Below are 17,132 nucleotides of genomic sequence, written 5' to 3'. Positions count from 1 at the left end.
ACACCGGCCTCCGTCCGCTTCCAAAAGAAGGTGAACAGTCAGGTTCACTCTTCCAGCCGCTCTCTGGAAAAATCATCCCCCCGTCTCTGGTCCAAAAGCCGCCTTGACTCCGAAGGTCTGGTGTACGTGATGGATAATCCGACTGGTGGCGTGTGGGTGAAGCCAGAAGAGAAATGGACCAGATCATGACACAAAAATCAAACCTTTGGGCGAAATGCAAAGGATCTCTTCGATGGAGCGAAGTCAAGCAAATCTTGACTGGATGCTTTCCTGAAGCTTTGGCGCGTTCCGCGCAGCAGGATGTTTTGGGTTCCTGCGCAGAGATGAGCCGCCGTGGCGCATTTGCGCGGCATGGTGGAGATTCAAGGTGGATTCAAACTCGTCTCAATGACATGGAGAAGATGGCCTGACCGACCACTGAAATTTATTGATTTAGTCTTTGAGACATATAATCAGTCAGACCGCCGGAACGACAACGGTGGCAGAAGGTGAAGAGAGCCGTGCGTCATGCGCACTGAGAATGTTTTTCTTCCTGGAAATGTCTTATTTCTAACATGGATAGATACTTAACATAGATACTAAAATGATAGATAGTTAAAATGTTTATGCCAGTGTGGACAAGTTTTAGAGGGGGCTTTGGTACAGCTAAGTCGAGGAGCTATTTTTGGATGCAAACGCGTTTTGATACCTTCCAACATTTGCTATGTAAATTAACCAGACTGGTTTGTAAACACACTTCTGTTTGGCCAACTGTGTCAAGGTGCATCCTTTAAATGGCTGACCAACTTTTTTTTATTGACCTTCTTTTTTTAATTCAATTTCATATCCTTGTTTTATAGCACAACACAAAGAAATGTTTGATTGTAAATTGATTTGATTTTAAAGTGGCTTGATAATGAAAGAGTGAAAGTCAAAAGCTGACCAAACTCAGACTTCTTGAATGTTTTCTGAAAAACGGAATAGTATGAAGGCAGCATAAAGTTTGGATTTGTTTGTAAACTTACCTGGGGACTTTGAGAAAGTTTGATGAAAGTGATGGAGCATATGATAGTTAAAATCTACATGAGATTTTAGGACAGATGTGGAGAGATTCAAAACTATGTTGAAATGACCATTTCAAAACTGTTACTCTCTGTTAGAGGGCTGTGAAGAGGAAGTTGTTTGTGGTTGAGCAATAATAAACTGCAATATTTTATTGGCAAGGAAGTCTGGGTGCTCTTCCTTATTTTTGCTTATTGATGTCAGAATGTTGAAAACAAGACATGAATAGTTAATACAAAAAATCATTGTTCGTTTTTTATTTATTTAAACACAACATGTATCCAATGTGTTCTGAGTCATCCTCTTACTTCATAACTTGCCTTAACTGTATTCACTGTAATATTAAGAATGTTTTTGTGAGCCCTACTTAAAGTAAAGCAACAAATAAGGGTAATCTTTAATGACCTAGGTGATATGATGGTGTTGTCCTGTGTAACAGCAGCTATAACATTGCTTTATATAGCCTATGTAAAGGGATTTCCGTAGAAACTTTGCTCTCTGGTGTGGCCTCTTATCAGTGAGAGAATTACAGTCAGCTTGAAGCTAATGGCTCATCTATTAAATTCCAGCCCATGCACTGAGCACACACTGAGTCAGAAGAGTTTTGTTGGAGGAAGATGTGCCTCTCCCTCTTCAGCTGACTGTAATCTCACTAAATAACCATGGGACTGCGAGGATCTAAACTCCCTGAGGCCCAGGTTCTTCTCCTGGGCCTGGACAACGCAGGAAAAACGACGCTTCTCTACAAACTCAAGCACAACGCGAGCGTCAGCACCGTCCCCACCATCGGCTTCAACGTGGAAATGCTCGAGACCAGGAAGAGCCGGAGGAACATCGCAGTAACCCTTTGGGACATCGGTGGCCAGGGCAAGATGCGAGAGCACTGGAAGAGTTTCCACCAGGACGCAGGGGCTGTGGTGTTCGTGGTGGACAGCTCGGACAGGGCGCGACTGGAGGAGGCGCGCGGGGAGCTGGAGACCACCCTGAGGAGCGAGCAGCTGAAGGGACGTCCGCTCATCCTTATCGCTAATAAACAGGACGTGAGCGGCGCTATGACCGTCACTGAGATCAAGGACGCGTTTCACTTGAGGAGGGTCTGCTAGGACAGGGATTGGTTCGTCCAGCCTTGTTCGGCGACGACGGGGTTTGGAGTCGAGGCGGCGTTCAGGCGCGTGGTGCAACTGGCAAAACTCCCATCAGAGCCTGTGGCAATGAAGGAAAACATAAAGGACACAGTGCACTACCTCAGAAGACACTGACTTTTATTTATTTGTGATGTTTTCAACCCACATGATCTTTGAAAATATCTTTGATTTGATTTATGAACAATAAATGACATTTTAAAGGATCAGAGGAGTTCATTGAGTCTAGGCTATATCAATACATTTCTATATGTGAACACGTCCCAGTTTAAACAACACACTGCACTACGATTGATATTACTGCGCGTTAAAGCACTGCTATGTAACATATGGGCTCTACGGGTTGCTGTAGAAGTGACTGTATGCTGTGCAGCTTGTATTCAAGTCTTCTTACAATGATTAAACCAAAGGTTTGAGTTCAGAAAGGCTCTCACTGACGTGAATATCAGCAGGCCCAGGAGATAAAGAGGTGTGGTGAGTAAAAACATGGCATTTACTGTTGAAAAAAATGCATTTTTTTCTCTCTCTTCAGATTTAAATATCAATTAATTATTAGGCTTTGACTTTTTATCCAGTAATGTGGTTTAACTAAAGATTTTAGTGGACAATCATCACAGATTAATTGGGGTTGCTCAAAACCTGGCAAACCCTAAATGTTTTAAAACATTCATAATTTGCGTATTAAAGCACATCTGAATCGTTTGGGCGGAAAAAAACTGACATATTAACAGTAAAGGGTCAAAGTATCAGTCTAAACAGCCACCAAGTTCCTTCGTAAAAGATCAGCCCGAGTGTCCAGTCTCAGATGCACCATAAGGTCTAAATAATCCAGCTGTCTTGTCATGATGCCTGTCTCATGTCAAACTCTAGTCGCCCCCTTCCTCCATCCCTCACCGTTTCCTCGTATGTCGGCAGACGTTTACACTCCTCATATGAAGGCAGATGAGCAAGACGAGCTGGATCCAAAGATCCATCCGGCGTGCAGCTCTCCACCAGCGGCTCCTGTGATGTAGCAGCAGCTGGCTGTCCGCTGTGAGGCGGGGTGCGCTGCCTGGACCGCGAGCACAACACTCGCTGGACAAAGTATCCCACGGCGAACAGAAGCAGCATAATGAGCACCCCTGAAAGTTTCCGGGTGACCATGGCGATGTTGTAGTAAGTGTTATCCACGAACTGTTTGCAACAGGTGACGGCGGTGGTGTCGTTCCCCTGCGCGCAGCACACTTGGTCATCCCGGCAGAGGTCCTGTCCACATTTTCGGATGGAGTAAACAACCTTGTGAGCAAGAGAGCAAGTAGTGAGCACCGTCAGGGTTTGGAACGACATTTCTGTTGTGTTCTTAAAAAGTAGAGAAATGATCCGGAGAATCGATGGCAAAGCTTGAGAAAGTGTGTGTAAGACGAGATGAGTCACTTGTGAATAATGCGCTGAAGCACGCGTTTGTTGAAACGGTGACGCATCACGAGAGCATCTCCAACCCGGTGGACCAATGAAGCAGAAAAAAAGGCAACTGACTATCAAAGCAATACATTCAAACGTTTACTTTGCCTGCTTAACAATTGGTGGGTTATTAGAATTTCCGTTTGTATAGGCTGTAGCTGATTGTGTCTCTAAGCTTGACTCACGAGTGTACGTCAGTGTGCCTCTGATTTATCGTGCACTTAGCTGATATTTTGATGACGTGCACTAAACTGTGAACACAGACTTACATACAACGCAGAATTCATTTGACAATGAAGTAAACAGGGCGCCCAGGAAATCGACCAGTCGCGCCGGAAGCTCTTAGAAATGACCCATGATTAACTGCCTGTGAGAGGGGACCAAAAAAAGCCAAGCAGAAGTCACGGTGGGAGTTTCAGGACCGTGGACAGCGACCATCACGCCCAAAATGAAGAACAAAGCCGGGCGCTGTCCAAGGTGCTGACACAAACAAACTAAAAATTACTAAAGATTCAGCTGGCACAAGCAGCAAGAATTTCCTCTTAAAATATTAATACTTATGTACATTAAGGGGTCAGGTCAGGTCTGTGCTTAAAAGGCTTCAACAGTTTACAAGTCCATTTAGACTATAAGTGCTGCCTACGTCAATGATTTCTGCTTAAAGTAATCAGAGTCTTGAAGAATAGTGCCAATTTCTGTACTTGCTGAAGCTGCTGACAAGAAACTTTATAAAATTGCTAAAATAAATCCCGATTTCTAAAACTCCAATTGTAGTTGTGCCTTGTTTTGTCCTATGAAGGAGTCATCAAATCCCCTTTCAATGATAAATCAATAAAAGAGCTAAAAGATGAGATGGTTGTGGGTAGTAATGGAGGAAAGTGCTCCCTAATAGCATTACTGCTTTCCTCCTGTATAATGTTGTATAAATCTATGCCAAAAGACTGCATTGTGTGTTGTTTGTGTTAAAAACACAAATACACAATGCATCATTTTGTCATCCGATCCTGTTGTTTAGGCCTAATGACCCAAGTGCTTTAAAACCAACGCTAATGAAATTGTCTTCTGAGGATGTACAGTATCAAGTTCTTGGCAACGAATTACTCAGAGCCAGATTTTGGAACGCTAGATATCAGATAATTGAAACACTTGTAATGCTCACATGTTTAATTTTTGAAAAAAAAAAAAACAACAACACAAAACTGCCAAGGTAAAGTAAAAGATTTATTGAAAAAAAAAACTAGATTTATACAGAAATACCAGAGCTATAACACTGTAAACTGAGATATTTGTCGATATTTTACAGTACAAAAACCTGTGATTCAAATTGATGAGAACTCACAAGGAACTTGTGTCCAAATGTTTTTCAGTCTTTGCTGTGCTATCAGGAGTTCCTGCTCCGTGTTAAAATGTTTTGGAATCTGTTGGTCTTGTGTCAGTTTTGCTGGTTTGGAGGATAGTAATGGGTCCAGTCTGGATAGTTTGCTCTGTAACACAATCACATCAGATCATGAAAGCATTTAAGGCTTTATTTTAGCTGCAACTGGTATTTCACCACATACATTCTTTGTAATAGTTATACTTCTTCTTTAGTGTCCTATTATGATTTGCAGCAACCTGCTAAGAGACTGAATGGAAGAGGAAAGGCCTGCACGGACTTTACAAGCTGCTTCAAATAAAATATTGATAAACAGGCAAATACATTTCACCTTCATCATGTATGATCCTGTTGATAATTCAATTGTCATTCAAAAAGTTGGGGCACTGTAAAATTTAAATAAAACCAGAATGCAATGATTTTCAATCTCATAAACCCATATTTTATTCATAGTAGAACATAAACAGCATTTCAGATGTTAAATGTTACCATTTACCATTTTACATTTTACCAGCTCATGGAAAAAATAAGAGCTCATTTTTAATTTGATGGCAGTAACGCCTCTCAAAAAAGTAGGGAAGCGGCAACAACAGGCTGGAAAAGTAAGTGGTACTAACGAAAAACATCTGTGGAAGCATTCCCAATTAGGTCAATTGGCAACAGGACGACAGTAACATGAGTGGGCATAGAAGGAGCATCTTAGAGAGGTACAGCCTCTCAGAAGTAAAGACAGGCAGAGGTTCACCATCTCCAAAAAACTGTTTCAAATTGTGAAATAATTTCAGAAAAATGCTTCTCAGTGTGAAATTGAGAAGACTTTGAACAACCCAGCATCTGCAGTGCATAATATCAAAAGATTCACAGAATCTGAAGAAGTCTCTGTGTGCAAAGGACAAGGAAAATGGTCAAAAATGGATGCTTGTGATCCACCCTCAGGTGGTAGTGCAATAAAACAGGCAAGATTATGTACTGGATATCACTGCATAAGCTTGGGAACCCTTCAGAAATGATTGCAAATTGCAAATTAAACAATACAATGTACCATGCAAAGAATCTGGTCTTAGTCCTTCCACAAGAGAAGGATATGTAGATATTACCGTTATTGTTATTATTATTGCTTATTTTGATTATAACGTATTTAAGAATTGTTAGCATATTATATTTCTTACTTTCATTATACATCGCTAATTACTTGTCTCTCTAACCAAATTTCCCCCAATGGAGGATCAATAAAAGTTTATATTATCTTATCTAATGAAGCCATCTTCTCTTGGCCAAAGCTGTTTTAAAATGTACTGAGACAAATTGGAAAACTGTTCTGTGATCAGATGAATCAAAACTTGAAATTCATTTTGGAAACCAAGGACATCATGTCCTGTGGACTAAAGAGGAAAGGGACCATCAGGTTTGTTATCTCAGTCCAAAAGCCTGCATCTCTGGTGGTATGGGGTTGCAACAGTGCCATATGGCATGGGCAGTTTACACATCTGTACAGACACTAGCAATGCTGAAAACTATATTACAGAGGTTTAAAAAGCAACATATGCTCCCATCCAGACAACATCTCTTTCAGGAAAGGCCTCAAATATTTCAGCAAGACTTTGCTAAACCACATACCCCATCCATCACAACCATATGGCTTCACAGTAGAAGAATCTGTGCTGAACTGACCCTGCAGATCTTTCAAACAGAAAACATTTGGCGAATCATAAAATGAAAAATCCGGCAAAGATGACCCAGGACTGTTGAGCAGGTAGAATCCTACATTAGACAAGAATGGGACAACATTTCTCTCCTAAAACTCCAGCAGCTGGTTCCCTCATTACCAGATGTTTACAGACTGTTGTTAAAAGAAGAGGGGATGCTACACAACGGTAAACATGGCTCTGTCCCTACTTTTTGAGATGCGTTGCTGTCATCGAATTCAAAATGAGCTTATATTTTTTCATGAAATGGTAATGGTCTCAGTTTCTACATCTGACATTTTTATCTTTTATTGTGAATAAAATATGAGGTTATGGGATTTGCAGGTCATTGCATTCCATTTTTATTCAGCTTTTACACAGCGCCCCAATTTTTTTGGATAAGGAGTTGTAGTTATGTATCCATTTGTTTCAGTTTTCATTTGGTACCCATTTGTTGGCCAATAAGACGACAGACATTGCCTTTAAATTTGTTTTTAAAAATAGATATGCTCAAACTTATGATACAAATTTAAAATTAGGTAGTTCAAACAACAAAATTAGAAAGTAAATTTAACTATTGCTGCACTCACCTGCTCCTCTCTTCATGATCCCAGCAGAGGAGTACTGAGGTTTTATGTGGCCTCTCAGCCGCATTCCTGGACGAACACGGACAAAAGTAGACGGGGAGTGCTCCTGTAATTTCTGGACTAAACTCCTCTGTGGGTTCATGAAGGGCTGGGCTTTGGTGCTGGTTATGGCTGTAGGAAGCTCGGTTGGTGGAGGCTTCTCTGCTCGATGGGTGATATCACAGCTTCTACAAGCCTGGTCGTTCCCATCAATGGATCGCCAACTGGATCAAAAGAAAGATATCACATCAATAGAACGCCTCTCTATAAAATTAACAAGATAATCAGATCATTTTACAAAATGTTAAATAGACAGGAGGACACTTTCAATACTACCTGTTCTCAGTGAAAGAGCAGGCCCTAGTCTGTGAACTCACGGCTAACCCGACTGGAACAGCCTTCACGTGGCAGGTTATGTAGATCTGAGGAAGAAAGAACAGTGTGAAATACTGACAAGGTTTGATTCATGTTGTATAAAATCATTAATTTATGCTGTTCTTCACAGAAATGCATTCTGGACAAGAAAATTAAATAGAATTAAATAGAAGGAGATAAAGGAAGGAGATAAAAAAGAAAATAAACCAACCCGATTGCTGTTTTCCTGGTAGAATTTAAAGGCATCAAGCTGAAATCTCAGCTTGTGCTCCTCAAGTCTCGGAAGGAAATGAGATTTGGAGTTTGTCAGGTAGGCATCAGCGAGGCAGCTGTGAAGGTAGCAAAAAGACAAGAAAGGCAAGTATTTTGAATTCAAATTTTGAAAAAGGGAAAAGGATGAGTTGTATATAGTGATAAGGGATTGTAGCTCACCCGTTATGCTCAATAAAGTCGTATCTTAAAGTTTTGTGTGCATCAGGAGTTGGTGTGGCAACACAGTGGTCAACATAGACCCGCAGGGGAATGTGTTTACGAACAATGGCTGACACTTGGATACGTATAGGGTCACCCAGGAAGTAGGAATAAGATCCTCTTTCAAACTGCCAATCATCTTTCACAATGAAGTGAAAATTAGAAATACAAACATGAATTGAGCAATCACACAATCATAATGAAAACTACAGCTTAACCTGAATCTGAGGATAAGCAAGAATAAAAATATGCTTTATCAATACCATGCTCTTATTACCAGTCATGAGGAGCAGGGTGAAGTCTATTTGATCCTCTGCTGAGGCCGTGGAGACAGAGGGAACCCAGGTGGGAAGCAAGGAAATGCCATCCACTGCATACTTCCTGCAAATAGAAAGTAGTAGTTTCAGATTCTGAAGAACTGTTTAAATGCCAAAGAGGACCCACTGCAAAAATTCAATCATATCAAATCCAAAAAAAAAAAAAAAAAAAAGCATTTCACCCAGAAGTGAACAAGTTTAAAAAGTCTTACTTTTTATAATGACATTCAACTGGAATGGACACTCCATCCAGTCTAAGCAACCCATCATGAGAAGGCTCAGGAGAGTAGACCAGAACATTAGAATAGATGATCTTCTCTTTGTTTGACTGGAATAGACAATGTTAGTCCTTTAGTGTTTATAACGCTACAGAGACTTTAAGAGGAAATACTTTCATAATCACCAGACAGTTATTGAAGTGGTCATTTTAGAAGCAAAACAATAAGTAATGATAAATCCAGTAGAAGTGTACTCCTTACTGAGAGTTTAGTCCCACAGTCCATAAGCTTGGTCCGTATAGTGAATTCAGCCTCTCCCGACGGCCCTGCTCCACATGAACTCCTTTGGCCTGTAGTATCAGAGCCGAGGTGAAGGTTTCTGCCCTCCACCTGTAGGCCTGTATCAAACATGTCCGCCTGCACCACCACCTCCATGGAGTCCGGGTAACAGTTGACCACCAGAGGCCGGGGCTGCGCGCTCTGCTGCCGTTTGACATCAGAGTGTTGAGCTTGGATGTCTCCATGAGTCCTGCTAGGTTTATTGGGGTTTATTGAACTAGAGCCTCCGAGGCTGTAAACTAATCTGCTTTCTGTAAGTGTGGAAACTGAGATAATGAAGGTAACATACAAAATAATATTTATTTTAAGGTTTCGGTCCATTCTTGGCTTCGGGCGGGTTTGGAAGGAGTGTCGTGGTCTACAACCCTCTGAAGAAACCGCCGCAGCTGTAAGTAATCTTTGGTGATCTCAACTTCTCAAACACACCTGACAAATTTTTAATGATTATTGCATCATTTCAGAAACTAACCTACGTATATTAACTATAAATCGGCTCTGAGAAGGTTATTCAGCATCTTACATCGTATAAATTAATCAAAAACAAGTCCTTAGCAGGCCTACGTTTGTGTTAGTGTGTGATCCTGTGGCTAGCTGTGAACTAGATGCTAAATCCTCCACTAGATGTCAGTATATAATCAAAAACAATTCAGTTGTTGGCATCATGAAGGCATTTAATGGATATTAATCAAGGAAATTATTTCATTTGATCGATTGAAGTTCATTAGATCGAGGTTTTACGGTATAAAAGTCTGCGTTTGCTTGTAATTCTTAAGCCAGGTACGTCGACGCTTCAGCAGCCGTTTACATGTGGGTTAAACATTAATTAGGATGGATGTGGTGATGTTTTGCTATATGTATAAAAGAGAGAAAATTGCAAGTTAACAGAGCATGAAATTTTCACACTAAAACCTATTCCTATAAAGAAGTAAAACCTGGCCGCAGTTGCTGAGGCTAAGGAGTATGCACACTCACTTTCTTTGCCCCGGGTCTCGTCTCTTAGGCTACATACAGGCGCGGGGACTTTTTAGAGCTGTTAACCCCTAGAATAAATATTTATTTGATATCCCTTTAAAATAAAAATACAGAGATTCTTGAAAAGATGCTGAAACAAGGATCGGTCAGACACAAGGCAAAACAAAATTCTTTGTACTATAGGTAACAAAATAAAAGCACCTGGAAGCTCTCTCTCCAACTAAGGAAGGACAACAACAGCACCTGGATCCTCTGTACAGTTTGTACAACGCAAAACTCTGACAGTGAATCTAGCTAAAAACCAAATAGTGATTTTCCAAAACAGACACACATCCCAACCCTACCAGTATAGATTCTTTCTAAATACAGTTAAAAATTGAACACACCAGAAGTTTCATTTACCTTGGCCTCAGCACCAGTTGTAACTTTAATAAAGCTGTTAACGACCTGAGAGACAACGCAAGAAGGGCTTTTTACACAGTCAAAGGGAACATCAAATTAGAAATTCAAGTTCAAATTTGGCTAAAAATATTGGACTGAGTAATGGCGCTCATTGCTCTTTGTGGTTGAGAGGCCTGGTGTCCACTCGCCAGTCAAGACTTTACAAAACAGGACAAACATCAGATTTGGCCAAGATTAAGGAGAAAACAGTTTGTATGTAATAGTAAATACCACAATAAGGAAGCTGTATTTTTAGGATTTCAGGAACATTATAAATGAGCAATTTTGAAAGTAAAATCAAATTTTGATCCTTAAACTAGATAGATTTTTTTTTCTGGTAACACTTTAGGGTTCAGCTCTCAGTACCACCACCTAATCAATCGAGATATTTTCTTCCACTTGACACTCTTCTAACTTTGTACAGGTCTCTGTTTGAGCCGCACTTCTTGAACTGTTGCATTGTTATATGGTGCATATCCTAGTTATGATGATAAACTAAAAATTGTACCCAAGAAAGTTATACAAGACGTATTGTGGTCTAAGTTAAACGCTTCTCTGGTTCTCTTTTTTATAACCTCAAACTTCTGAAGCTTACTGAAATTAACATTTTTCAAAACTCTTGTATGATATATGATGTAACATATAGCCTCGTTGATAGACTATGGTATCTTATTCCAATTTGTGCTCCCTCTCATGCACACAACACAACAAACAACTTAAAGGGAAGAAACACAAGCTGAAATGTACACGTTTTAGTGTGACCTGCAGAGGTCTACAAATTTGGAACTTGCTTGAAAGTGCTATGAAATGTTTCATCTGTGTTTGTCTTCAGAAAGACCCACTGACAACAGTTTCTACAAAATATGGTAAAACCTAGACCTTTTGTGGCTAAGGGTCTGTTATCAATTCTAAATTGCTTCCCATCTAAAAATATATTCCAGTTAATTTATATAGCAGTTTTCTAAATGCCATTGTCTACATGTACTGTGTTAGTGTCACAATACATTAAGAATCTATGGAGTTGATTTTAGGGCATTTTAGAGTCTTGAGTTAATATAAGGAATACAGGTTGAATTTTGTTTATAATTGTTTATATTATTTGTTATGTATGTTACTTATAAAATGTAGGGCCCCTGTCTACAAGTTTCACATAGCCTCTGGGAAGTACCATTTCACAAATTATTATTATTTTTGAATGAGTTATCATGATGGGTTATATTGCATTTTGATTGATTGTGATTAAACTGATTAATTGATTAAATTAGCTGCTTATTAGAAAGCTAATTAGTAGCATGTAAACTGCTTATTGGTCATTATCAAAAGCTTATCAGTACTTTATACTACAAGTCCATAATCTATGGCTAATAGGCAATTAGGTAATAGTTTTTCCATAATAACCTCCTTATTGCTGAATATTAATAGCAAATAAGAGAGTTCTTTCACATTAATTATGATCTTAATATGATTTGAATGGTATAGCCCTTATTAGGTAGTAGTACCACATGAACAGTTCTTCTCCCTTGGTTACTCTGAATTAGTATAATCTATTCTAGCATACAATTTAGGCATACAATTTTAATTCTTAGTAATGTCCACATAACTCCTAATTTAACCTCTGTAACTCAGAATATCTAGTAGCTTCACATGTATTAGTCATTTTTCCATAGTCTGTTGGTGTCTTCTCTTTACACATGATAATTCAATATAGCACACAAAAAAGCAAATGATGGTGCAAATTTGTTTGAAATTTAGTAGTTAAATAACAAGTGCAGCAGTGTCGTGACGTTACCAAGCAGCAGCAAGAGCTGGTGCAATTATGGAGGAAGAGATTAGCGTGGATGCTGCTAAAGCGCCAGTTTTATCAGAACTTGACGACATTTCTTCATTAAAAGAACAAAGAACAGCAGTGAGTTGTTTTCTTTTCAAAAACAACAAAAGTCGTGTACTTACATGTCTATAGTTGCCATGTTTCCCGTTCTTCCTCAGTAGCAGCGCACGCGCAGCTTAAAAGCGGCTATGTCACGTGTTTGGTTGCACTGATTGGCCCATAGAGATGTGACAGACAGAATGTTCATCCAGTCACCCTCTGAGTTTTTTCAAAGCCTCCGCCTTTTCTCAAACGTTTCCTATTGAAGCTTTCAATAGGAAACGTTTCACACATCCATCTGGTGTGTCAGGTTACCTCTACAACACATGATAACAAATTGTAAGCAAGTTTATTAATAATGCATTGTAACAAACCCATAATGTTGTATAACCATTACTATAAGCACTCATGACTAATTAGAATGCCTCATAACAGTAATTCTTACTAATGTATTGCCAGTGTCTATAATGACTTTTAAGCAGATGTGTAATGTGTTATAGTGTTCATATAGTTACAAGTATTTATGAATCTTCAGAATGCTTTATGAAAAATCAATTTTCATGCTATTAGGCATTTTATAACCTATATGGTTGAAGTCAATAAATCATATTGGCTGGACACTTGTTGTATTTACAGAGATCAAAATGTACTGAATTTCTTTTACTTATAATGCATTATAGTCACACCTTTATTATGAGCACTATTATTTGTATGCAACGATTATCATGCTTGAAGCAGCTAACTAATGTTGAGAATTAGATCCTAATGGTAACAAGACCTCACTTTAGTTTGGGGTGGATATTCTGAGTTACAAAGGTTAAACTAGGAGTTATGTGGACATTACTAAGAATTAAAATTGTATGCTTAGTTTTATTAGAATAGATTATACTAATTCAGAGTAACCAAGGGAGAAGAACTATTCATGTGGTACTACTACCCATTAAAGGCAATACCAAACAAAGCACATTTAGATCATAATTAATGTGAACAGCTTCCTTAGTGATTATTAATATGCAATAATAAGGAGGTTATTAAGAGAAACTCTCAGTTTAGGCTACTGCCTGTTAGCCATGATTATGGTCTTGTAGAATAAGGCACTTTAAAGCTCTTGATAATGACTAATGAGCAATTCATATTCAAGTCATTAGCATGCTATAAGCAGCTAATGAATGGTGAGAATTGTACCCTTAAACTAAAGTGTTACTGTTTTTCTTCATAGTCGACCATAAAGTCCCATATCTCTCTTGAAGAGTAAAAGCTATTTAGTTAAAGTTGTCTAAATGCATTTTCTATTTCAGTGTAGATTCCCTTCATGAAGAAGAATAAGAAGACTTCAAGAACTCAAAAACAGCAGCAAATGCAGGAAAAACATTTATTTGGTGATTCATAGAACCAAGTGAATAATGAGTCAATAAATAGTTTAACATAAATAGTCCAGAATGAAAATAAATATGAATAAATAAATATAGCAGTCTTTAAATAGACTTTATAAAAGTATGTTAACACATCATCTTGATGTCATATATAAGCTCATGTAATGACTACATAACAGTCATAAATATTTACCACTAAGAGGTTAAGAAGTGTTTATCATTACAAAATGTAATTTAAGTCATACGTGTAGTTCATTATTTTTTTTGTGAAAAAAAATCTGTTTTTCCTCAAACAAAGGATCTGTTTGAACAGGAGGAATTAATTTGTGTGTTCTTCTGAGTTTATGTAGGAAATGACCCTGTTGATTGTGATGGTTCGGACATGGAAGCCCTTCAGCACTTTGCAGAGAGTCAGCCGGTCATCAAAGTTGCTCTGATGGTCTGCGGCAGCCTAAATGAAACAGAGAAGGTTTCATATTATCTACTTAAAATACACTGTTCCTCTTAAGCTGGCTATGTAAGGAATACTCTATCACCAACATCATTACTGACGATAAACGTATTTGATTGTAATTTAAATGTTGCAGTTTGAAGTTTTTCATACAACTTTGAAAATCAAAGATGCACAAGTCACAAAACTTAAAAATAAGAATTAATGTACTACATAGGAACAAACTTCATTAAGGGATCTCTTACCTCCTCTAGAGCCAAATCAACTTGAAAGGACATCTTAAAGCAATTCTGATGAAAGGAAATACTGCATGTTAACATTTATCAAACTGAACTCACATCTTTCATGGTGATCTCTACACAGAAATTTAGATATACACCCCTTCATACACACAAAACAGCCTAAAAATAGCTAAATAGTTCAAGAGTTTGTCCATCTAGTATTGAACAATACTGATTCTGAATACTGCTGTGATTTATAAAATGACTTACCTCCATGAGGTTCCTGAGGCTGTGCAGAATTTTTTTGCTGATTAAATTGTTAGGATGTGGCTGCACAGAGAGAATTCTGTAGTAGTGACGCAGATCATCCATGATGTTGGTCAGACATAAGTCCTTGATGGAAAAATACAAAGACAGTTTGTATACAACACAACACATGCATACATCATTTTTAAATCTTTGTTTCATCTTAGTAGTCCTTTTGTTAGGCTAATTTCTAAACTTGTAAAGCTTTTAGTCGTAATACAACAAGTCACGAAGTCTAAAATGTATAGAGCCAATGCATGTTAATAATCAAGGTCAAACTTGACATCTTTGCTCCCTCAAATTAAATTCAAGAGCCTCAGTACACTCTATGATGCAATCCCAGTTAATTATGATCTCAAGTCTTTAACTAATCATTGAATTTACTATTCTAAGAGAAAGACAGCAAAACTAAACCCCAAAAAAGCACTGTAAAAGTCCACCTTACAGCTAAATCACTTTTTTGAAAACTTGTATTTGTGACAGTGTACTTTATAGACAAGCACATCTCTAAACTCAAAGATGTTTAAGGTTGTATCTTTCTACTTATGGTGACTAAGATTTTTTGTTATTTAATGATTATGATTTTAAAGCCTGGCTTAAACAAGTTGTCCTCCATAAAGTGGAAACATAAAACTATCTAAAGTTTTTTCTTTAGGGGATTTTTCCCCTATAAAAACAGAGCATAACTTACCTGATCGAATTCTGACTTCATGGGCCCTGAGCATTTCGCTTCCTGTGAGACAAACACAATAATGTCAAATAATTCATATGACAGCATTCAGTAAAACTATTTATTAAACATTATTTGATGTTTTATTTAGTGAATTACAGTAATAATTAGAATACCATGAGTAAGTTACCTTTGGTATGCACACAGACGCAGTGTTGGTCTCTGTGTTCATCTCCACACTCTGCTTTGTGCAGTCGATCCCAGCAGACACGTTTTTCTAGACACAGAAAATAGTTTTTTTTTCAACTATCATTAAAACAGGTTTAAGATGAGAGAGTTGAAAATATCTTTGTTCACTTTAGCATACCTGTGTGAGGGTTTCAGTGATGTCCTGAAGAAGTGTTTGTGCGTATGAAATACAGGAGTCAGTCATGGGTCTTTGACTCATCACTGGCACAGACTGGCTGACATACCACAGAGGGCTAGTGAACACCAGAAGCAGCAATGCAGGAGAGAAGTCTGACAAAAAAAAGAAAAAGAAAAAAAAAATGGTTAAAAAGTTAACAGTAATTTTTCTTTGAAATACATGCTATAAAGAAAACAACATTCAGTCAGGGTACATGATACTCACAGAGCTTGAAGGCCATCTTGAACTGGACTGGTAACTGTTTGCTGTGACTGGTTGAACTCAGACGTCCTTAAGTATTTTATACCCAGACTGACCTGGAGGGGTTCCCCCTCTGTAAATCAATGTGTTGACACTTCACTGTAAATTGAAAGTGTCGAGTCAAGGTTGTGAAGTTTCCCTCCTTCTTTGCGCTAAATGCTTGTGGTGAAACTGGAAATAACACATAAACACTGATGAGGCACTCACTGGTTTCTTTTCATTGTTTACCTTCCAGGAGAGGCATAGTGAAGGCATTACATTTTATCTTAAACTGAAATCATATGAAGGCAATTTGATCTTTTTTGCTCGAAAAAGCCCCTATGACTTTAACCCTTTAAAGTCTGAATACACAAATTATAGCCAGAAGTTCTAGTTTTTTGGAACTGAAATGTTTATTTCACTTTCTACTGAAATAAAAAAAAAAATCAAAATTTTCATAAATATTTAACCTACAGTGCTTAACAAATTAGACCACCCTAACCCTAACCAAAGTAAGGTTTATGCCACAGCTGCCCTAAATTAACAGCATTGGTAATTACCAAAATCATTTTTTATGTTTCTGCAATGGTTAATACACCAATATGTAGAAGCTCTTTAACTGAAATGATAATTTTAATGCTAAAATATAATTATTATTGTTATCCATGAATTTTCAAATTTACTAATTTACAAAAAAACTGAAAAAATAGTAAAACACATGAATATTTCTTGAATAATATGTCAAATTATAGTATTGAACAAAAAAAAAAAAAGAGTTTTAGTGGTTGAATCTTATGCTTGATTAATTCCTGACTTCTCAGGGAAGCCCAGTGAGCCGGCTCAAATTTGTTTGAATTCAGTTTGAAATCCCTCATTCCTGTTTAAAAATGGTAAAACGTGGAGAGCTCACTGAAAATAAAAGAGTCTGCATTAAAGCGCTTCATGATGCTGGATGCTCTTTGAGACAAATATGACAGGTGGTCTAATAAATTTGTTAAGCACTGAATATTTTTTGAATCTCATTTGATACATAAGGTGTTTTTGGTAACTGACAATCCACTTGAGTGCATTTTTATCATTTATCAGATTGTATTCAGAATTTTTTTTAGTAATTTATTGATCATATTGTTCAATTATCATAAAAGAATGTATCAAA

General features: G+C 37.9%; 3 protein-coding genes across 3 annotated transcripts; 1 reads left to right on the top strand and 2 right to left on the bottom strand.

Moving 5' to 3' along the window:
- The first annotated feature begins 1,699 nt into the window (after positions 1 to 1,699).
- Positions 1,700 to 2,389, top strand: arl14 (ADP-ribosylation factor-like 14). The gene is given in 1 exon segment (XM_041803408.1): positions 1,700 to 2,389. A coding segment is annotated over 1 exon segment (597 nt). The 5' UTR covers positions 1,700 to 1,703; the 3' UTR covers positions 2,301 to 2,389.
- A 2,442-nt stretch (positions 2,390 to 4,831) lies between these two features.
- LOC121520314 (zona pellucida sperm-binding protein 3-like) lies at positions 4,832 to 9,594 on the bottom strand. The gene is made up of 8 exons (XM_041803691.1): positions 8,952 to 9,594; positions 8,685 to 8,800; positions 8,433 to 8,536; positions 8,117 to 8,294; positions 7,896 to 8,013; positions 7,646 to 7,731; positions 7,274 to 7,533; positions 4,832 to 5,107 (listed from the first exon to the last, which is right to left on the bottom strand). The coding sequence occupies exons 1-8, from the start codon at positions 9,348 to 9,350 to the stop codon at positions 5,025 to 5,027; spliced, it is 1,344 nt and encodes a 447-aa protein (XP_041659625.1). The 5' UTR covers positions 9,351 to 9,594; the 3' UTR covers positions 4,832 to 5,024.
- Positions 9,595 to 14,001: 4,407 nt separating this feature from the next.
- Positions 14,002 to 15,977, bottom strand: LOC121520201 (interleukin-12 subunit alpha). Its single transcript, XM_041803573.1, has 7 exons — positions 15,962 to 15,977; positions 15,698 to 15,849; positions 15,521 to 15,607; positions 15,352 to 15,393; positions 14,625 to 14,747; positions 14,379 to 14,423; positions 14,002 to 14,133 (listed from the first exon to the last, which is right to left on the bottom strand). The coding sequence occupies exons 1-7, from the start codon at positions 15,975 to 15,977 to the stop codon at positions 14,002 to 14,004; spliced, it is 597 nt and encodes a 198-aa protein (XP_041659507.1).
- Positions 15,978 to 17,132: the final 1,155 nt, after the last annotated feature.

This window comes from Cheilinus undulatus, linkage group 13, assembly GCF_018320785.1.
Source record: "Cheilinus undulatus linkage group 13, ASM1832078v1, whole genome shotgun sequence".
Lineage (NCBI taxonomy): Eukaryota > Metazoa > Chordata > Actinopteri > Labriformes > Labridae > Cheilinus > Cheilinus undulatus.
This window is presented reverse-complemented; position numbering and strand designations above follow the sequence as displayed.

Excerpts from the sequence above, each read along its gene's own strand:
- LOC121520314 (XM_041803691.1), bottom strand. The coding sequence starts at position 9,350 with ATGGACCGAAACCTTAAAATAAATATTATTTTGTATGTTACCTTCATT. Across the intron at positions 7,732-7,895 it reads ACCAGGAAAACAGCAATCGG|ATCTACATAACCTGCCACGT; the intron begins GTTGGTTTATTT and ends TTTCTTCCTCAG. Across the intron at positions 5,108-7,273 it reads GATCATGAAGAGAGGAGCAG|AGCAAACTATCCAGACTGGA; the intron begins GTGAGTGCAGCA and ends ATTGTGTTACAG.
- LOC121520201 (XM_041803573.1), bottom strand. Across the intron at positions 15,608-15,697 it reads TCACTGAAACCCTCACACAG|AAAAACGTGTCTGCTGGGAT; the intron begins GTATGCTAAAGT and ends TTCTGTGTCTAG. Across the intron at positions 14,748-15,351 it reads TGAAGTCAGAATTCGATCAG|GACTTATGTCTGACCAACAT; the intron begins GTAAGTTATGCT and ends TTTTCCATCAAG.